At 40.5% G+C, this 23,493-nt stretch overlaps 1 protein-coding gene across 13 annotated transcripts in view; it reads left to right on the forward strand.

The window, feature by feature from the left end:
- Positions 1-23,493, forward strand: part of LOC134347072 (receptor-type tyrosine-protein phosphatase delta-like) — a 2,469,925-nt gene that overhangs the window by 1,979,354 nt on the left and 467,078 nt on the right. For all 13 annotated transcript variants that reach the window (XM_063049175.1, XM_063049163.1, XM_063049170.1 and 10 more), the window contains one exon: positions 4,523-4,687. In XM_063049175.1, the coding sequence (XP_062905245.1) occupies positions 4,624-4,687 (64 nt within the window). In that variant the 5' untranslated portion in view covers positions 4,523-4,623. The remainder of the gene's footprint in view (positions 1-4,522; positions 4,688-23,493) is intronic.

The following is a 23,493-nucleotide window of genomic DNA, read 5'->3' on the forward strand; positions in this document are numbered from 1 at the left end:
GAGGTGTGAAAGAGGTGATTGTTCCAGGAGTCTGATAGCAGTTGAGAAGAAGCTGTTCTTGTGTCTGGATTGCTGGTCTTTCAAGCTCTTGAGTCTTCTCCCACAAGGATGAAGAGTGAGAAATTTGAGCTCCATGGAGAGTTAATACAAATGTCGCCTGACATATTTTAGCTTTGGTTTTAGACTGCATTTGATCTTGGAATTTGGGGAAGACTTTGTCCGGTTTTTATATGTCAGCAATGATAACTCTGCTTGCATTTTTCCTTTGCACTAGCACAACAAACTTGTGTTTTGAATCGATCTGTGTGGATCACATGAAAAACCAATTATTTTCACTATCTCAGTAAGTGATGATAAGAAGCTATGTTGAAAGCTGCTCTCTGCAGATCTGCTAATAAATTAATAATTACCAATAGACAGGTCAATACTTTCCTGCTGAACATTTTTATTTTACCTTGTACTCAAAGAAGATGGAGCAAAATAAATCTTCTAGTTCTGTTTGTGATGTTTCTGACATACAATTTTCAGAGGGATCGTAATCTCCACCATGATCTTGCATTCAAATGTAAATGGTAAACACTTTTCTGCTCTCCTTGTACTGAACACCTATGCAGCTTGCTTTGTTTCATCTGCTGCAATGACTGTAGTGTCTGTTTCTGGAAGAATTCACTATCCCTATCAAGTCCACACAGGTATGTACCTTCTAGTCTTCACCAAGCTAACAGGATTTACTTGACACTTGCTTCCAATGCATTACCTTCAGCGTATTTAAACCCAGCTCTCAGCCGCAGCACTTCTTTCACCCACTGAACCAATCAAACTCAACCAGTTGCGCCTAGCCTTCAGTTACCTGTTGTCTTGTCCTATTAGTTATCTGTTGTTTTTTGCTTTGTGGCCTGTTATTTTGCAGTTTATCGATAAAGTATCATTTACTGCTAAAATAATTCCCGCTGCTCTGCTTTTGGGTCAATCCTCCTCTACATTTCCAGACAATCCTGGCCGTGCCGCCTTCTTGCAACTGCCATCAGTCAGGCAGAGGGTACAGATGCTGATGCCCCACACCATCATTTTCAGGAATAGGTAATTCCCTTCAATCTTGAACCAACCTGGGGAACCCTAATGAATACCTCAGAAAAGCAACACTATGACCACTTTGCTCTACAGTGGTGTTGCCATTTTTTTTGTTCGATTCTGTTCTTCCTTGCATTATTTCGTATAATTTCTGTCTTTCTTGTGAATGTTGTGTCTCTGATATTGTTTGCCTTTGATGCTGCTGCAAGTTAGTTTCTTCATTGCACCTGTGCATACATGTAAAAAAACCTGACTGTACTTTAAATTGAAATCTTTTGACATGACACTTGAAGTTATTATGGACCAGTAGTTGTGTCAATTAATTTAATATGATGTTTCAGTGGGAATTACATGTAGAGTTAGCTGGGACCATGTCACTATTAAGTCATCTCTAACAGTGTCTTTAAACACTTTCTGCCTCACTGAAGCTCATGCAGTTTTAACCTGAATGCTCCACACTTCAAGTGCCTGAATAAACTGGGGTCAGCTCCAAAGAGCAGGCCACCAGGATTGCAAGTAATCATCTGTAGCATCTAATCAAATTGATAAATGTTCTTCCAATGAAACTCCACAAACACCGTGAAGGTTCTCTTCCAGAGCCAGTGATCTTGATGCAGAGTCAGGAGCAATATCACAACAGGACCTTATCAAATATCAAGTATCAAATTCCTTCACTCTTACAGAACCCATTAAAACAAAAGAATACTGCCAAATACCCAATATGCAGAGAGAAAAAAAAGCGAATCGTGCGAACAATATAAGTAAGTAAGTAGTATTTAGAGCTGAGGTTCACAAAAGCGAGTCACAGTCACAAAGCCTGGCATCACTACAGCTGATTCAGAAGCCCATTAGTTGCAGGCCACAGCCTCAGTTCGGCGCAGAAATGAGAGAAGCTTGCATCCCTCACCTCTGGACCTGACACAGTAATCTTTTCACTCTGGCCCGGGGCTTCATCCTTAGGTCGTTCCTTGCTGTCAGACTCTGGCCTTGCTGCTTTCATACGCTCTCAGGCCCAAGACCCGCCACCTCAAATCGGCTCACTCCTGGCCTTTCCAATTCGGCTCGGTGCTTAAATTAACCAAACCTCTCTCTCAGGCTTGGGCTCTGCTCACCTCGGTTGGTATCGAATTGCCTCCACTCCAACAATGGCCGTACATTGGCTCATTCCCTGCTCCCGGGCCCAGACCTTGCAACATTGCATTGCAATCGTCCTGCACCTTTGAGACTTCAGTTTACACTGCAGAAAATGTCAGATCATGCAGGCGGTTTAAAAGCTCAATTCTGTCATTGAAGTTACAGACCTTGTTTGCAGTGATCATTGACCAGAAAAAAATGTGAAAAATAAAGTATTTAGTTGCTTTCTTTGTTTTTTTGCCATTAGCAAGTAGTCACTGAGCTTCACCAGCACCATCTCCAACCGAAACTAGATTCAAACTTCAAAGTACTTTTATTATTAAAGTATGTATACATTATACAGCTTGAGGTTTGTGTCCTTACAGGCAGCCACAAAACACAGAATCCCAAAAGAACCCATATAATCATCAGACAGCCAATGTACCTTCAGCTTCAGCGCTGGGTCTTGGCTCACCTCTTCCTGCCTTCCCTTTCTCCTCTCATCACTGGACCCTCCACCATGCCCCTGTACCTCATCCCTCACTGGGCCCCACTCCATCCACAGTATTCCAAATGTAGCCTCAACTGAAACGTATCTTTAAGGAGAAACCAGATAGGCTGGGAAGTAAGAGGCTGAAGGGTGCCCACCTAGAGGCTTACAAAATTATGAAGAGCATTGATAGGATGGGAAGAGGTAATTGTCTCACTGCAGAGGAGCCTACATCTGGAGGGCACAGATTTAAGGTGACGTGGAAAGACTTAAAGGAGATCTGAGGGGTAAGATTTTCAAATGGGTCTGATAAATGTTTGGAACGAGCTGCCAGAGGAGGTAGTGGAAACAGATACAATTACAGCATTTAAAAAGTATTTGAAAAAAGTACTTAGATGGGGAAACAGTGAAGGGACTTGGGACTGAGGTGGGCAAACGGGATTGGTGTAGATAGGCATCATTGGCAACATAGATTGGATTGAAAAACCTGTTTCTATGATTCTACGATTCTATGACAAACCAGCACTTTGAAATAATTCTCTCTTGCTCATTAACGTCTCTTTAATTTTTCCTGACTCTTTAGTCAATTCCTTCTCTGTCAGTCTGTTATGTGCTTACTCAATGTTGGCTCTTAGTAACCAGTCCATTATGTTAAAATGAAATTACCTTCCATCACTCAGTGTAGAAGTAAGTACTGAACTCTGTGCTCATAGTCATTTGTCTGAAATATGTCTTGGTTGAACGTCATCCATTTATTTCCTTCAGTAAGATAGCAGTGACATATTAAAAATATGTATTTGATTGTAAGTCTGTATCTACCCAGTTCTGAAACATGCCTGAAAGATTCCTTTTGCATCTACACTGTTTTAAAAAAGAAGTCACTGTCAGTGTAAAAGTGATTTGGTCAGAGATAATTATATAATAATTCACTTTAAACATTTTATTACCATTCTACTTTGGAGAGGTAATGGGTCAGTGAAAACAGGCTGGCACATTTGCTGTGATATAGTGTCTCTGTTGTTAGCACAATGTCAGATACAGTTTCTTCCTCACATTTTATACTGTTATTTAAGCAAAACACCGACATGCTGCTGAATCTTTGGAATAACATCTTGAAAATTGAATGTGAAAAATGTATTTATGTATTGGAGATGACAGGTTGTCGTAAAATGCATTCAACATTAATTCTGGGACATGATATTGGTACGTCAATAACAGGAGCAATGCTGTGCTTGCTATGTGGGGGAAGCTGGCATCAAATCAGGACCCCCATCCATGCCTATTACACACTTCCCTTGATAGACTCCTCCCTCTTGTTGGCGCTTTCCACGTTACCAAAATTGCAACAGATCTGAGCATGTTAAGAAACACCTGGCTATTGGGGATTGTTGTTGAAGATATGGATTGAGAGTGACAGAACAGCACTTCACCTGCCATGTATTATTATGATTTGATGGTGGGGGAGGGTGAAGAATGCCTGTGCCCACTCCTTGTGTGCTGGGTACTTACGTAATTCATCTGTTCGGGTTGAAGGATCTGCGGTGAGATGAAAATGGAACTGGCTGAGGAAGTGGAATTCGAAGAGCGGATCAGGATTTTGCTTTCTTCTTGTTTTATCTTCACTTTACAAGATGCCTGCGTTTAAACTGCAAGGATTCCTAGAGTGGAGTGATGCTTTACCTGGTATAATGTCCATATAACTGTTCTTGTGGCATTAAGGGCAATGCTTCCTGTGTGCTTGGGTGAATAACTGGATTTAAATAGTTAAATGCCCAGAACTGTGACTGAATTTTGGAAGTAGTGTCTGATTCTCTTTTTCATCTCTCTTTATTTTTCTGTGTTTTTCAGGTTCTGAACACACATCAATAGTTTCCGACTGCACTTACTTGCAGCAGCTTGTAAGACAGTGAGAACGAGGCTGGCAAAGACTGCTGGTGCCAAGCTGTCGGATGATGCATAAAATCAGGCCACTGGTTGTGTTCCTGTGCTTCTTACTACATGCTAATGCTGAGGGTAAGTCCAGGATTGCCATTAAATGTACTCACTTTATAGGATCACCTGTTATCTATTTCCTTCTGTTGCTCTGGCCCCTGCACATACTCCCATTAAACTTATTCTAAGGCTATAGCAGAAGGTGTCTGGGGACATGCAAACCTATCTTTAGATCTCTGTCATTTTCTTTCCCCTTGCACAGTTGGAAGTGAAGCCTGCATCAGAGATCCAACTGCTGTGGACATTTCTGTTGTTTCTCATCTCGAGCTTGTCTGTTTTCAGTTGCGACTCTTGTGTGGGAAGGCTGCTTATTCTGCACCTGCCCCTTCATTCCTGTGATTTTGAAGTAATGGGGCAAAGATTTGATGGTGTCCTGCTGTTTGTTGTAGTGAAGTGTGATTGGAAGTGGGCTTTTCCCAGTGTGAAATATGATAATGACTATTTCTTGCTCATTTCAATTCATTCTGGAAATTCATTGAACACCTCCTGAACTACTTGCCAATTTCAGTGTCAAGTGACATCAGTCCCAGTGCAGCTTTTGCTATTTTGTTTATTTATAGAACAGGCCATTCAGCCCATCCGGTCCATGTGAGGCTTCTAATAAAACAATCCCATCAGTCCCACTCCCATCTTCTTATCCTATAATCTTGTGATTTAGTTCCTCTCACACGTGTTCATCAGCTTCCTTTTGAATTTTTTTTGCCATTCTCCTCAACTGGTGATCATTTACAGCAACCAATTCATCTACCTGCATATCTTTGGGATGTGGATGGAAACCAAAGCCTCTAGTAGAAAGCTACTTGGCCACAAGGGCAATGTGCAGAGGCCACACAGACAGAACTTGAGGTCAGGATCAAACCCTAGTCCCTAGACATAGCTACTGGATGCTGTTAGTAAGATCAGTCCATATTGTTTTGGGATCTTCAGGTTTCCCTTGCCCAGTGCTGGGCTGGAACTGTGAAATATACCATTACTTACCCCTCTATCCTTAGGGATCCCCACAAATGATACCAAGTCTATGTTTGTCACCTGCCTTCCCCCCCTCCCCCCCCGCAAATCCTCCATACAACCCTACTACACAGCTTTCAACTCCTTGACTATTTGTTTGCTCTGATTCTAGCACACCTCACATGTCCCATGGCTAGTTGTACTCCCGTCAACTCCCTATTTCCCCACCCCCTAGCCAGAAGAAGGACCCAACCTCCAATTCCTTCCACAATTTACAAACACTGGTGAGAACACACACAGACTACTGAGGGCAGTTCTGGCTACCATCAGTTCTTCTACTGGAAAGAGTGCAGAGAAGATTCATCAGGCTGTTGCCAGGATTGAAGGCCTTTAGTTACAGGGGAAGTTTGGTTAGGTAGGGCTTCTTTTCCCCGGAGCAAAGGGGATTGAGGGGTGAACTGATAGAGCTGCATAAAATAATGTTAAGTATAGAGAGGGTGGATAGTTAGAATCTGGTTGGAATATCAGAGACAAACTGAGGCCATAGTTTTAGGGTGAGACGGGGGAATTTCAAAGGTGATGTGAGGGAAGCGGACCAATTGATGTCTGGAACTTGCTTCCGCAGGAGATCATGCAGTCAGATACCATCTCTACACTTGACAGACATTTGGACAGGCTCTTGATTAGGCATGGAAGAAGGACTTCAATGTGGGCAGATGGGATGAGTGTAGACGGGCAAAATGGTTAGCAAGGGCATGGTTCTGTTCCCCACTGATGCAAGTATTCTCGGATCTCTAATTACCTGGCACCTTACCCACCCCTCCCTCACTACCAGGTCCAAAATTTCTGATACTCCCTATTCCTGACTGAACCTCTGAGCTTTGGCTGTTTCTCTCCATCACAGCCCCTCCCCCCAACTCTCATGTCAATTTTGCCGTATCTGAAGGGAAACATGAAGCAGCTCCTCAGCAGCACCCTGATGACAGATATGTCGGTTATTGCCACTCTGTACTCATTTAACTCATCCAGTCTGATTTGTTCTGAATAACCCCATGGATCTGATTATGCGCAGGCGAGTCTATTGCACGGGCATATATTCTTTCTCAAAAGCCTTCTTATGTGTGGTAATGTCTTGTAGGATGAGCCCCAGTTTGGAACTTGCATCAGATGACTTGTCACTATGTTTACATTGTGGTCTGGTGCTTCACCTCCTGGGTGTTTGTTGTGTTTTTACCTCTTTTCCCTGTGCTACATTTCACATTAAAAGAGCACAAAATAGAGCAAGGAGCAATAGTAGTGTTCTTTTGCTACAATCACAGTTAAGATACTTCTTGAGCAATATATATTTTTGATTGTTCCCCCTCCCCTCCTCCTTTTATAATCAGGCTAATATGAGAAACAAATAATTAATATTGTGGTTGTGTTGCATTCTGGTCCTGACGTTAACTCTTGAGTGCAAAACACTTTCCAACGGCAGAGGTGCTGTTTTCCCTCTGGTACTTATAAAATGGGTTGAATTTGATGACTGCAGGACCAAATTCACCATCAAATCCAACATAAAATGAACATATATTTATTGTTAGTCAAAAATAGTTAGTATTTAGAAGTTTATTTCCTACAAAGAAACTGCAGATTGTTTATGTGCTTGTCTGAGTAATATTTATTGTTTTCTTGAGCCATTTGTGGTCACAGCCACAGAATTTCAGCCAAATGTGCTGACTTTTTTAATATAAAAGATCAACACTAACTGAAAGCTTAGAGTTTAATTGAAGTTGTCCAGCCTTGATTTTGTCCCGATTACAAGTGATCTTTGCTGGGATAAAAAGTCAGTTGGAAAAACTGCAACCTACCTTGAGGATTAACTTGTCTGTATGAGGCTGTTGAACTAAGATTAGAGTCACAGAATTGAACAGCAGGGAAACAGGCTATTCAGCCCAACCTGTCCATACTAACATTGGGCAGCCTTGATATTACTTGCATCGCTGCAGTCGGTCCACAGCCTTCGACACCTGAGTGACTCAGTATTCATCTAGACTCTTCTTGCATGTACTGAATCATCCAGATCCATCCTCTCCCTTGGGTGGTGCATTAGAGGTACTTCCCCACCCTTGATGAAGAAAGCCTCTCTCATTGCCCTCTTTAAATGTCTTCCCTCTTTTACTCTAAATCTACATTCTTCAGTTTTATCAAAATCTCCTGTGCCCTACCCTGCCTATACCATCATAATTTGATGTACCTCTTAACCGCCTCCGGTCTGGGAGGAACAGACCTAGCTTTGCTAGTCTCTTCTCATAACTGAATGCTTCATCCCAGGCCATGCCCTAGTGATTCCTCCCTGCACACTCCCTAAGTGCTATCACATCCTTCACATGGTGTGATGAGCGGAACTGCCTGCAGTACTTCAGCTGAGATCTGGGCAAATTTTTATAAAGTCCAAACTTTCCATCCTTCTTTTTGCATTTACTGCCCCAACTGATAGGCTGAAAGACCTAAGTCACCTGGACCAGATGAACAGCACCCTAGGGTTTTGAAAGAGGATAGAGATTGTGGTGGCATTAAAAATGATCTTTCAAAAATCATTGGACTCTGATATAGTGCCAGAGGACTGGAAAATTGCAAACGTTATTCCACTCTTTAAGAAAGGAGAAAGGCAGCAGAAAGGAAATTATAGACCAGTTAACCTGACCACAGTGGTAGGAATGATGTTGGAGTCAATTGCTAAGGATGAGGTGATGGAGTACTTGGTGACACAAGACAAGATAGTACGAAGTCAGCGTGGTTTCCTTCAGGGAAAATCCTGCCTGACGAACCTGTTGGAATTTTTTGAGGAAATTACAAGTAGGATAGATAAAGGGGATGTAGTGGATGCTGTATATTTGGGCTTCCAGGAGGACTTTGACAAGGTGCTGCACATGAGGCTGCTTACCAAGTTAAGAGCCTGTGATATTGCAGGAAAGTTACTAACATGTTTGGAGTATTGGCTGATTGGTAGGAGACAGCAAAGGACATAAAAGGATCCTTTTCTGTTTGGCTGCCAGTGTCTAATGGTGTTCCACAGAGGTCGGTGCTGGGACCACTTCTTTTTATGCTGTATATAAATGATTTAGATGATGGAATAGATGGCTTTGTTGCCAGGATTGCAGATGATACAAAGACTGGTGGAGGGACAGGTAGTGTTGAGGAAACAGGTAGGATGCAGAAGGACTGAGACAGATTTGGTGAATGGGCAAGAAAGTGACAAATGAAATACAATGTTGGAAAATTCATGGTCATGCACTTTGGTAGTAGAAATAAATGTGTGGACTATTTTCTAAATGGGGAGAAAATCCAGGAATCTGAGATGCAAAGAGACTTGAGAGTCCTTGTGCAGAACTCCCTGAAGGTTAACTTGCAGGTTGAGTCGGTGGTGAGGAAGGCAAATGCCATGTTAGCATTCATTTCCAGAGGTCAAGAATACAAGAGAAAGGATGTGATGCTGAGGCTTTATAACGCACTGGTGAGGCCTCACCTTGAGTATTGTGAACAGTTTTGGCCCCTCATCTTAGAAAAGATGTGCTGACATTGCAGAGGGTCCAGAGAATGTTCACAAAGATGATTCCAGGAATGAAAGGGTTATCTACGAGGAACGTTTGATGGCTCTGGGTCTGTACTCGCTGGATTCAGAAAGATGACGGGGGATCTCATTGAAAACTTTTGAATGTTGAAAGGCCTAGACAGAGTAGATGTGGAAAGGATGTTTCCCATGGTGGGAGAATCTAGGACAAGAGGGCACAGCCTCAGGAGAGAGGGGCATCCATTTAAAACAGAGATGCAAAGAAATTTCTTTAGCCAAAGGGTGGTGCATTTGTGGAATTTGCTGCTACATGCAGCTGTGGAAGCCAGGTTGTTGGGTATATTTAAGGCAGAGATTGATAGGTCCTTGGACATGGCATCAAAGGTTATGGGGAGAAGGCCAGGAACTGAGGTTGAGGAGGAGATAGAAAAAAGGATCAGCCATGATTGAATGGCGGAGCAGACTTGATGGGCCAGATGTCCTAATTCTGCTGCTGTGTCTTATGGTTTAAGTAGTATGTCACAGAGAAACTCTGCAGATGCTGGCAGATGAGACCCTTCAGCAGGACTGGAGGAAAAAAAGATGATCTTTTTTTCTCCAGTCCTGCTGAAAGGTTGGCCTGAAATGTCAACTGTACTCTTTTCCACAGATGCTGCCTGGACTGCTGAGTTCCTCCAGCATTTTGTGTGTGTGACAACTAGTACGTCATATGTCTTCCTAAACATTTTATTTACCTGTCTGTGGATATATTTCAAGGTCCTTCTATTCCTTAGTGCTTCAAGTCCCTTCTCTTCATAGTGTATGGCCTTGTCTCATTAGTACTTCCAGAAATACAGCACCTCATGTTTGTCTGATTTATATTCCACTTGCCATTTCTCATCCCATTTCAACAAAACATTGATATCTCTTTCATGCCAGGACTGCCCTTGACATTGTCAACTACTCTGCCAATTTCCATGTCACCCACAAACATATTGATCATGCCTCTCACATCCAAATCACTCAAATGCATTATAAACAACATAATTCAATACTGTATTGTATTTGACAAAGACTTTAATAAAGTCCATGTAAATCACATCAACTACTCTCTCCCCATTGAAACATTTAGTTAGTTCTTCAAGGAATTCACACATATTTGTCAGACGGGATCTTCCCTTGACAAAGCCAGCTTGGATATCAGATTAGACATCTCTTTTCAGGTGGCCATTAATTGTCTCCCTCAGAATTATTCTTTCTTGCCGCTGGTGTTAGGCTCACAGATTTTTGGTCACTAGACTTTTCCCTGCGGCTCTTCCAAAAAAAAGGTGACTACATTTGTTGCCTTCCAGTTATTTAGTACTTCACTTAAAAATCTTAGCCAGAGGCCTGGCAATCTGTTCTCTTGCTTGCCGTAGCATCCTGTGATAAATCTCATGTGGTCCTGGAGATTTATTCACTTTTAAGCCTGCCAATACATTGAGTATCTCCTCTTTGTCTATGGGAACCTCCTGCACTAGACTTTCCCAACCCTTTGGCTGGTTTCTTCTGTGAACACCAATGAAAAGTACTCATTCAGGATCTCGCCCATACCTTCTGACTCCACTCGCAGGTTGCCCATGATAGCCTTACGCAATTGACAGTAAGAATGTAAATTAAGTAACATTTTGCTGAAAATCTGCCATGATAATCGCATATCAACAGATGGGTTGCAGATCATCCATTCATTGAAAAAAGCGCATCGTGGTATGCCCAGATCATACAAAGCAGTGTGACTGTTATGGGTTAAAAAGGGGGCTATCCTCAGTGAAGCAGAAAACTTCAAGTAGCCCAAATCAACAGAGCGGCTGTGATGTTTTCTCAAAACGCACTGTAAAGATTTGCAGAAGGTTTGCATTGAACTTTGCAGTGGATTGGATTACTATGTATGTATATATATATATCTTGCTACAGCTAAATTATACATCCATGTTTTGTAGCAACAAAAGAAAAAATGCATAATTTGGTATCTGTTTAAAAATGGGCTTTTCAGAAAACCGTATGTTCTTTCTGTTTTTCTGCCAATTGTGGGCTGTACTGAGGCGCTGCATCAATGTTATTGAGTGATTTAATTTAGTGGTGTGGCCTTTCTGAATGTCACTCTTACAATGCTGCATTGTTACATTACAAAACAAGCCTTTCTACAACATCAACAGGCATTTATGTAATGCTTTCAGTGTTGCTACAAGTTTCAAAGACATTTCTCAGGATGTGTTATCATGCACTATTTGACATTGAGCAATGAGGGGCTATGAGAACATCTTGGACAAACAGGTGAGTGTGAGGAAACGTTTTAAAAAGAGCAGAGCATTTGAAGGGATTGGTGTTGGGGTTGCAGAACTCAGCACCTATGCATCTGAAAGAAAGGTTACCTGTTGGGAAAAGATTAAGAGTGATATTCAGGAACTTAAAATCGAGGAATGTGGGCTCTTTGCACGATGGGAAAAATGATAGGATTTTAAATGAGAGGCATAAGAAGATATGAAAGGAATAAGAAATATAAAATTAAGAGTTTTCTTAACCTGAAGCAGAAGTATATTTTTAATGAACAGAATGATACCAAAGTTCTTGTCCTGATTAAATAGTAACAGTTATTTAAGTACGTGAAGAAAATGGTCTGAAAATAAATAACTAAATAGTTTTAACATGGGAAATAAAGGTTAATGTCTTACAATTAAAATAAAAATTGAATATGGTTCTGAAGTTGTGACCTCAAGATTTGAACCTGAAATTCCTCATCTGGCAATAAAAACCCCACAAGTCTGCCAGCTTATCTCCATAATTAATGACCTGTGATTAAAATTGAGAAAACTATGGCTTTGAAAGGTATGATTTATGGCAGTGTGGTATTTTGAGCTTGCAGAAATCGGTAATTCAGTTTGTCCTGAAGGTCTTGAAACAGTGACTTCAGCAACACTATTTCAGTGATGTTACGTATCTTGATTGTTTTCTACAATCTCTGCAATATGTCATAAACATAGAATATGAATAAGCAGAATTTTAGGAAAAATATTATAATTACAGAATAGATTTAACAAGTTGGTTGACCAGTAATTTAATCGCATATACATTATGGATCCACAAGTATAGAATTTAGTGCAGGAATCAGCAAACTAATTAACTTTTAAATTAATGAAACATGTACTAAAAACAAACAGGCTTGTTGATTCAGTGATCAATGCATTTAGAGATCTGTTTGCATTCTTGAGAGGGTTTTCTTGATTTGTGCTTTATTTATACTGAGGGCTGAATACACTATTAATATATACCAAAGCAGACAAACATCTGAAGATGAAAGCTACGGGGAGAGACCAAGACAGGGTATGAATATGGATTACACAAGAGATGAACTTTATGCTGTGCACATCTGGGAATCTTCTGTATTATCCACTGTCCTTTCACAATCAGTCTAATATTTGCAAATCTTTGCAAAAGTAGTGCATTGTATTGGTACAGACTACCATAATTTGTAAAGATATTTGAAATAAAAAGCAGTTAACGTTTACGACAAGACGTTAAGAATGCTGGGATTCTGAAAAACAAAGAAAAAATACTAAAAATACTCATTGGATCAGACGGCATCTGTGGAGAGAGAAACCTGAAATTTTGCAGATTGAATTTGTCTGATTCGTATAGATGGCAAGCTAATAAAAGCATTCACTGGTAACTTAGTACACATGAAAATAATAGTGGCATGAAATTGGTATTATTAGTTTTAGTAGGCTGTGGCAAAGGGTGTTAGCATGTGGGTGTTGAGCATCTACTTGAAGTGTGTGGAGCAAAGAAATATTACATCAACTTTGTAATGTTTTAGCACATTCAGAAGCTGAAAGCAATCTCTAATAGTTTTATTTAAAATAATTATCAACTGCGTTCCTGGTTAGATTATTTTCCAGTTTTTGAAATTACCTCAGTCATTCTGGGGAAAACTGCAGCCAACTTCTGCACACAGCACAGACCTGCACGAAAGATGTAGTAATGTGCAACTTTTCCAGTGCAGGGAACACACATTGTACCACAGATCAAAAGAGCTCCCAGGCTTTGACCTTCCTTGAAGGCAGGGGATAGCCTTCAACAGGATCCACAGGAGTCAGGCATAATTTACCATCTGCTCCACAAATGAAAGATGCTAGACAATCCAAACCCTAGTGCATGGACAGAACACGTCATCACACTGCCCAGTTGTAGAATGCAGCCCATTCTCCTTGCACCTCAGGAGAGCATTGAAGGATTGACAGACTGTGACATCTTTCAGTTCAAGTGGAAGAGAGCAAGGGCTGCCACTACGTAATAGCCATGGGACATGGGGGTAAACCTTGCCACAGTATTAAATGTCTGAGGGCACGGTGGAATTTGTGAAAGTTAGGTATAAGTATTGGTGGAGACAATAATTCAGAGTTGGAGAATGCAGGGAATTAACTAATGTTTGTCTTGTGATCGACCTGGCAGAATATAGGATTGGAACTTGCATCCTCTGACCTTGATGTACTGTATTAGACAAAAACCAGAAATAAATGATTATAGTTATTTTCTACTCAATATATCAGATGTGATCTTTATCTCATTCAATTTCCAACTCTCCCCCCACCAAATATCATCAGGTTCTGCAGGTATGAAAATAATAGAAATAAAATATTATAATTGTAGCATTTTCAAAACTCCTTTAGAGTTAATGAAGTATTTTTGAATGAACTTTTAGATTCTATTTTGGGATATGGACATTGATGGTAAGTCCAGCTTGAATTACTTCTTGTTGGGTGGTGATTGCCTCCTTAGGCAGCTGCAGTTTTCCTGATGAAACATCTCCCACAGTGCTGTTGAGAAAGGAGTTGCAGGATTCAGACCCAGCAAAGATGTATTTCTAAATCAGGATAGCGTGTGACTTTGAGGGTAACCTGTAAGTGGTGGAGATCCTCTGCCCCCGTTGACCTAGTCACAGTATTGGGCATTGCTGTCCTGGGGCTCATAACTGCAGTGTATTTTGTAAATGACACACACTTTGCCGGTGGTGGGGGAATGAACATTTAGGATGGTGCATTAAACAATTTGGCTGTTTTGACCTAGATGGTGTTAAAACTGTACTCGCTCAGGCAAGTGGTGTATTCAGTCATATTCAAATATGTCTTGCAGTTGGTGTCCTTGGGTTATGAGGAGGTTAGCCGCTGACCACAAGAAACCCTACCCTCACTTCTCTTGTGGCCAGTCACAGTTAGAATGCACACAGCCAACCTTCATAAACAGCAATGTGAAATTACTCAGCCAACTTCCCTCATAGTCTTGGTTAAGGAACAAACATTGGCTCTCAGTTGATCTTCTTATCTGAAAGATGACATCTCCGATAGGACGAGTGCTCCCTTGTATTGCATTTATATATCAGTCTAGGTCTTTGTGCTCAGTGGTATTTGAATCAGATGTAAATTATAAAGGACACTGCACTGCAGCCAGTCTTCTGATTAGTACTTCCAGTTAAACTCTGGTTGCATTAAATTCTGTTGTCACTTTCACTCCCCACCCTGTCTTCCTTGTGGTACTCAATTTTCATTTCCCTTTTTGTTCATCCTCTGTCCTTTGCTGGAGTTGCTGGATCATCAACTGTTCTAGTTAGTTTGACTAAACATTGCAGCTTGTGAATTGTGTGTTGAGTTGCAGCATAAGTAAGTCAATGCCAATGCTTTCACCTTTATGCAACTACAGGTTCCTCTCCATGTAGCAGCTCATCCTGAAAAAAAAATACACTCAGTGGCCACGTTTTTGGGTACACCCACCTGCTCATTAATGCAGACATCGAATTAGCCAATCGTGGCAGCAACTCAGTGCATAAAAGCAAACTGACATGGTCAAGAGTTTCAGTTGTTGTTCAGCCCAAATATCAGAATAGGAAAGAAATTTGACTGTGGAATGATTGTTGATGTGATACGGTTTACAGAGAATGGTGTGAAAAACAATAGATATCCAGTGAGCAATGAGAAAAGTCAGAGGAGAATGGTTAGACTGGTTTAAGCTGATGGGAAGGTGACAATAACTCAAGTAACCGCACATTACAACAGTGGTGTGCCAAGAGCATCTCTGAATGGACAATATGTCAAACCTTGAAGTGGAAGGGCTACAGCAGCAGAAGACCAAGAATATACACTCAGTGGCTACTTAGGTATAGGTGGTATTGAATAAAGGGACTACTGAGTGTATATTACAGTTCATTCATTGAATCTAAATTCTGGAATTAACCAGTTTGCATAGGACTGGGATTATCTTAACTAGAAAGACTGCAGTGGCTGAAGATATTCAATCTCTACCACTTTTTTCAGTATAGTTAGAGATGTGCTCAGCTCCCCTAAATGAATGAGACATAGAGAATAATGAATCGGATTGATGTAGGTTCATTCTGTTTTTGGAGATAAATTTCATTGAACTTCCCTGTTCAGTCAGAGTGATGGTTAGGTGGAATAGCTTTTCTATTAATGTTACAGACACAAAATGCCTTTGCAGTCGTTGGAGAGAATTTAGATGGAGCACTAGGGACTGAAGATGCTGGACTCTGGAGCAACACAAAAAGCGCTGGAAGATCTCCGTGAGTCAGGCAGCATCTGTGGAGAGAAATAGCCAGTCAGTGTTTTGCATCAAGAAAGTTCATCTCAACTTAAAATGTCAACTGTCCATTTCTCTCCATAGATGCTGCCTGGCCCACTGAATTCCTCCAGCACTTCTGGCGGTGCAAGATAATTTAGATATTTAGATACTGTTACTGAGATCTCTTAAGATGGATGAACTGCAATTTGCTGAATGTCTGCATCCATATTTTTAAATTTGCTCAAAAGATTTGTAGTTCTTTTCAGATTTTGTCTTTTATCAGAAAGATGCAGTAACTATTTAATACCAATTATTATTTTGATCTTTTAATAGGTATTAAATAAAATGTGATGACTTTCAAAATTTAAGAAATATGAGTCTTTGATACTTTAGAATTTGCATTGAGAATTTCCTTTATGATGACAAGTGTACACAGCAATAACAAAACTTGCCAAATATCAGTCTTTTCATTTATAAAGGATCTATGAGCCACTTTCAACTTTGGTGTGTGGATATCTCTGTTTATTTTTTGACTGGAGATAGTCTTTTGTATTCTTAGATTCATGTTCTTGCAAAGGAGCATATTAGATGAGGATCCATGAAGTCATCTGAAACACAATACAGGATGGTAATTGATAGCTGTGGAAGTGAAGCCTTCCTGGCATTATATTTGAATCCAAGCTGTTCGAAGATAGCAAGGCTCGAAGCAATTCTGCAACTGTAGACTTATCAATTTCATGTTGCATCGTGACTTTCAAGGGTCTCAGTTCAAAGTCAGTTTGAAGTACATAGGCTGGTCACCAGATTCAGCTTCACAGGTTGGCTCATTTACCTGGAAATGCGCTACTGGGTGGCAGTGCACTGCTGAGAAAGCTAATGATGATTATGTGAATCCCTGCCATGTAGTACTCCCACAACAAGGTGCTTAGTGCTTATTAGCAGAAGATAATCAGCCTAACCAATGCATATGCATTTTTTCCACTATACACAGTCACAACAGCATTTAAAAAGTAATACGGTTAAATTTATATGGTGATTTTCTGAAAGCATAATGTCTTTAATTCTAAATCAAAAATCTGCTTTTTTAATACAAAACTGAACATATTTCAACATTGATTTTTGCTAGTGAGGTTTATTGTTAGCCAAGTGAGGAATACCAGCTGATGAGACTTTCAGATTTACTTTCGAGTTTATGTTTTGTTATACACACATGTATGAACAGATACAATAAAAAATGTGGAACAGAATCACAGACACAGAGCATCACATAAGCAGCATTCACTGGGAAAACATAAGGTATAGGAATAATGTCATAAGGATCAAACCATTTGGCCCATCAAGTCTGCTCCACCATTGAATCACAGTAGACTTATTTTCGATCTCATCATAATTTACTTGCCTTGTTCCTGTAACTTTTGAATCAAGAACCCATCAAACTCTGCTATGAATATGCCCAATGACTTGGCCTCCATGGCCATCTGATGCAATGAATTGTGCAGATTCACCACCTTCTTTCTAAAGAAATCTTTCTTACCTCTGAGCTAAAGGAATAGTCTCCTATTTTGGAAGTATCCTCCCCATATCCACCCTATCTAGGCCTTTCAGTATTCAGCAGTTTTCAATGAGGTCTCCACTCATTCTTCTAAACACCAACAAGCACAGGCCAAAGCCAACAACTGGTCCTCAAACATTAACCTCTTCACTCCCAGGATCATTCTCATAAACCTCCTCCGGAACCTTTCCAATGCTAGAACGTCCTTTCTTAGATATAGGGCCCAAAACTGCTTTCAGTGCTCCAAATGTGGTCTGACCAATGCCTTAGAAAGACTCAGCATTACATTCTAGAGGTCTGGAAATGAATGCTAGCATTGCATTTGTCTTCCTTACTACTGACTCAATTTGCAAGTTAACCTTTAAGGAATCCTGCACGATGACTCCCAGGTCACGTTGCACCTCTGATTTCTGAATTTGCTCCCAATTTAGAAAACAGTCTATTATTCTTTCTACCAAAGTGCATGATCATATACTTCCCTCCATACACATACACTATATTCCAGTGTCTTTCTGTATATATGTCTTTGGTGGCAGATCGGCGAGTGCTGGTGATCTATTGGACAGTTTTGACTCCCCATTGTAGAGATTTCCTGTCCACCGCAGTGCAGTTTCCATACCGTGCGGTGCTGCAGTTTGTTAGGATGCTTTCTACCACACATCTGTAGAATGAGATGAGTATAGAGGTGCAGACATCCTACCTTGCAAAAATTCATTCCAGGGAGGTAGCACCCACACCCCCCATAACCCCATATCTCCCCCCCCCCCGGCCTGGTCGACTCCAAGGGTGTATGTAACACTTTGTTTAGTAATTTTGTCTCATCTGTAAAACAAGTTGGGTATATACAGAAAATATGACATTAAAATATGTACTTATATTATCATGTTTATTCTATTACAACTTTAAGCAAGTCTACAGGGAGTTTGGCCTCATCACATAGGACAACAATAGAGTCGCTCCTTAGCAGCTAGCCCTCTGGTTTAAATAACGTTAGCTATGCTAATGAATGAATGACACCTGTTAAACTCACCTCAACATGTCGTTTACATTTTAATCCACCAAGGGCAATGGAGAAGTCACTGTTGCAAACAGTGCAGTAAGCAACACTATCTTTATCTTTGAGGTCGATTGTAAAGCCTGCCCACAGAGAAAACTGATCGGTCTACTTAGCATGAAGCAAGACCAATCAGAATGCTCCCTCTTCCCCCCTCCCCTCTCCTCCCTCTCCCCCTCCCCTCTCCTCCCTCTCCCCCTCCCCTCTCCTCCCTCTTCCCCCTCCCCCTCCCTTCCCCCTCCCCTCTTCACCTCTCCCCCCACTACCCTCTCTCTCTCCTCTCTCCCCTCTCTCCCCCCCTCTCCCCTCTCTCCCCTCTCCAAAAAATCGATTTCCAGGATATTGTATATAATTTCCATGTGTCAGGGAGCTGCTATCAATATGCGCGAGAACTTCCGGGAGAGGTGGGATGTCTGGATGTGCATAGTCCAGCTCTCTTCAGCCTCCTTGGAAAGTAGAGGCCTTGGCACAGACTAGAAGGGCCAAGATGGCCTGTTTCCGTGCTGTAATTGTTATATATGGTGAGCTTTCCTGATTTTGTCTAATGTTTTCTGGGACCAGGAGAGGTTGTGTAAGATGTGCACTCCCAGGAGTTTGAACCTGCTCACAGCTTCCACAGCTTTGCAGCCGACATAAAGAAGGGTGTGAGTAGTGCGATCTCCCTCTTTTTGCAAAGAAGGTTGGGTGTTGCTTCACACTTTGTAGTGTGTGTTGGACAGAAACACAATGCTGCTGAAGCTGCACTTGCTGCACATTTAAACCCCAGCATCAGTAGCAGTCCCAATCAAATAATTAACTTTATTGCTCAAGTTAATTACAATAATAAAATGAAACATTTAATCAGTTTATCCAGAATTTTGCTCTTTTACAAGGTGCCAAACCCCACTGTTTTGCTTAATTTGGAGAAATTTTGATTCAATGGGGTCAATATTTCATTGGCCCAGATTTTGTTGGTAGCCAATGATTTCAAACCTTTTTAATTGGAAAAAGGTCATGCACTTTCATGCAGGGATTGATTGGTTGCTGTGGCAATGGGGGCAAGTGCCCAGGCTATCATTTTAGACCAGATTAGTCACATCACAGGGTATAAAACCATGTGTATTACAATGAAGATTGTAGGGCTGTTACAAAGAAGTAAAGACAAAAGTTAGATTTATCTGTTTTAATATTAATTTGATTTTGTTTCATTATTTATATGGTAAGTTTATCTTTTGCTTTTGAAAGTGTGTTGAGAGTTCAATTTTAATAGTTTTTCAATGCCTTGATATCTGAGGCATTTAAAATCCATTAAGTTGATCTGACAAGTGGGGAGCTATGAACAATGGGACAGGGCTAGTTAGAATCCATGCAAGGAGATTGCACATTTGTTGACAGCTTTTAATTAACTCACCACATGAGTACCACAATCACCTCTCCTCTGCAATACTGATGTAGCTTAAAAGGTTTATGGTCTGGATTGTTGACATCAGCAAATTTGTAGGTGCTATATAAGAGGAATGATCAGTGTGATTGATGTTGGTTGAAAACCCATTTGGACCTGTGGAGATGAGGTTATTTTTTCGGAGTTGCACACAGCAAAAGTGGTTGGATTTTAATAGCAACATGAGGGCCATGAGCTGGCAGAGTCACACAGCTCTCTAGTCGAGAGTCACTTACCATGTCAATAAAACTATTTCTTTAAAATAAACAGAAAAGGTCTTCTATATGCTACCAAATGGCCTATGTTTTTGCATCAAACCTCTCAGCAAATATTTCCCATTTTCCTACATTGAACTAATAATCCAATTTAATCATATTTGTCAGCATTTGGGGACAAATGTATTGAAAGTTTAGGCTTGTCAAAGAATACTCCCAGTTTTATTTGTTGACTGAAGGAAGAAAGTGAATGAAAGACTTTGCTTTGATTAATTTTTATTTCAGTCAGCTTTCCCACTGCTGGTTAATTATAAAGAAAGATTAATTGTAACATCAGTAGGAGATGTTTAATTAAAGATGGCATATACATTTTTGCAAAGACTTGCATATTGTATGCATGTAGAAATACATCTAGGAACATCAAATGACAAGTAGTTGTTTAAGTGCATAAAGAAGTTAAATTGAATGCTCTGCCTAAGAAGGCAGTGGAGGCCAATTCTCTGGATTCTTTCAAGAAAGAGTTAGATAGAGCTCTTAAAGATAGCGGAGTCAAGGGCTGTGGGGAGAAGGCAGGAACAGGGTACTGATTGTGATCATGGCTGATCATTGACAGTGAATGGCGGTGCTGGGTGGAAGGGCTGAATGGCCTACTCCTGCACCTATTGTCTATTGTCTATTATTTTCACAGTTTTTAGGGATTTACTTTCTGAATTGGCTACTAAAATTGACCCAGCTACTGTAGCTGTTACTGTTCTCATTGCTTTTGCTTAAGCAAACCAGTAATCAGGAGCTGGAACGATTGTAAATATCACAGGAACAGAAATGGATGCCATCAATGCAGGAAGCATTGACAAGATTTTAATGGATGGGGAGTGTTAAATGTTCAGGAAAGTACTATGTAAAACAGATGGATCTTTCTGCATTATCTCCCACAGTAAGGGGGAATACATCTTTTGGTTTTTGTATATAGCAAATAATGTATTAGTCTTTATACATGAATGCTATTAAGCAGTTTAAAATGCTGTAAGTTAAATGTAACATGAATTCTGATTGTAACCTTTCACAGTGTTTGTCAGAGATCTTCGATTTCCATAAGATTGCACATGTCTGGAGAACAAAAGTCATTACCCAGCCTGACATTTTACTGTTTTGGGAAACAGGCTGATGAAACTTTTGTGGCATAATTTGAAAGAAAGAGAAGAATTAACTCTCAGCCTCCTCACAATATCCCTTTTATGACAGTCTCCTGGAGTCAATTTAATTAGTTGTTTCAAAATCACATAAAGTGCAGATGATAGAATTCAGAAATCAAAATAAAAATTACTGTCAGCATCCATGGTGCGAAAAACAGAGAACATTTCAGGACCAAGACTCTGTCAGAATCCTGATACAGATCTGAACCATTAGCTGAGACTTTTCCTTCCAGCATTTTCTGCTTTGCATTTACTATTTGTTTTCTTGACCTAGCCTTGTACAAGATTTTGTTGATTGATATTTTAAGCCCACAAAATCAATTGCAATATTCCTATCGTTACTGCCACCGCGATCAGCCATATCAGCTGGAGAGAGAAAAAACACTTTATGATCTGCCTTTAGGAACAAAAAGTTGTTAGATCAGTAAAGAGGATCAGAAATATAACAGCCTTTTTAGGAAAGTTCTACCTCCCCATCATCTCCACTCCAAACTTTTGCAGTTAAACTTATGCCTCCAGATGCTGGAACTTTCTCTTAGAATTCAGGGATATTTAAAAGTAAAATGTAACAGATTTGTCCTATTCAATTGCCATAGTAACCTCATTGTGAAAAGCACAGTACTTATGACTATACAGTGGATTCTGGTTAATTGAGACACATGAGGACCAATACATTTTGGCCCAATTAAGCGGCTGTCCCATTTAACTAAAAATTTCATGGTAATAGTTAAAATGGTGTGAAAAAAAGACAAACTTGTTTAACTGAGTAACAAATTATGCATTGGTGATTGTCATATCCGACAATAACAGGAAAACTGTGCGGGAGCGTTTTTAAAAGTGGAAAAGCCATTGTACTGGGGCAGTTTCACTTTCTCGACCTCAGAAGTCAGAGTTCAGTGGGATGAGTAGGCGTCATGACTGGGGTCTTCCCTGGTTGCAGTGGATGACCATGACTACTTCTGTGCCTCATCATGCACTTAGCTCTCCACGTAGCTTTGCAGAACTGCCTTTCTGGCCGTTGGATCTCTCTGTAGATCTCTCTACCCAGTCCACCAGATCTGACTTTGCATGCTAGGACAGGCATGTCGCTATCTCACCGGGCTATGAGGCCGCCAGCTACGCTCATCGGGTTTAGCCCACCTGTTAAAGCAGTGTGCTGTGGTGTGGTTGCTGTCACATGCAAACAGCTACTTGGAGCCACAAGTGAGAGCTGAATGTCTGGTGGGGACCAAAGGTAATATTCAAGATGATTGTCGATACTTTTAGATTCTTCATAGTTCCTAACTTGTTGAAGTAGTAAAATCATTTAATTTTCACACCCGGCTTGTTCTGGCATTTCTATGCCTGAATGCTTGAAACCGCAGTGAGCAAAACAGTTCTGAATTGTCTTACTGCTCATTTCTCTCCAACTATCAGTGACAAAAATCACTGCTTTTTGAACACGAACGAACACACACAACTGAAGCTATTTAAAAACTGTTTGTCTAAGCATGGTGTAGTGCCTAACAGCCACATAAGTTCATGCTCCTGATATTAGTGTGAATCTTGTCGACAGTCTCCTGTCCCAATTAAGTGGCATACTGTCCCAAATGAATAAAGAGAATCCTGGCAATTTTCTCAATTAGTTTTTATTCTTTAAGTGTTGTCCCAAGTAAACAACTGCCCCGATTAACTGATGGCCCAATTAACCAGAATCCACTGTATTTCTCTTCACAATTTCATCAGGGACAAGAGAGAGTAATTTCACAACGTTCAATTGAATTGGTGTTTCTGAAGGTTACAATGTACAGTATTGATAAAAAATGATTGTCAGTGTTGATGTGCAATCTGTTACTGGATAAATCGAGTTGTGTTTATGCTGCTAACAGCACTTTTCAATGTCAAAGCGAAGATAAAATGTGATAAAATTTCCAATAGAATTTTCCAAAACCTCATTATTGTTGTCTTGCAGAGTTAAGTCCAATAGAAAGGTAGTAAAATTGAATTTGTATGTAAACTAAGAATGCATGTTAATATAATGATTCAAACATTCCCTGGAATAGAGGACCACATGATTCCCAATGATCAAAAAAAGATTCAGAGGTTCAAAGATGCAATTTAATGTCAATCCCCTCCTCCCCCCACTGGCAAAAAAAGCATCGGCACCCACCACCAAGCACTCAAGCGTGAACAAAGCAACAGCAAAGACACGTGTAATTACCCCAAGACTACATTGTTCACTCGGCATTCAACACACCACAGGTTTTCTCTCTCTCCCTAATAAGGGAGGAAGAGATGTCTCCATTTTCACAGCGAGCAGGGAGACAG

Source organism: Mobula hypostoma, chromosome 5 (genome assembly GCF_963921235.1).
Source record: "Mobula hypostoma chromosome 5, sMobHyp1.1, whole genome shotgun sequence".
NCBI classification, from domain to species: Eukaryota; Metazoa; Chordata; class Chondrichthyes; order Myliobatiformes; family Myliobatidae; genus Mobula; species Mobula hypostoma.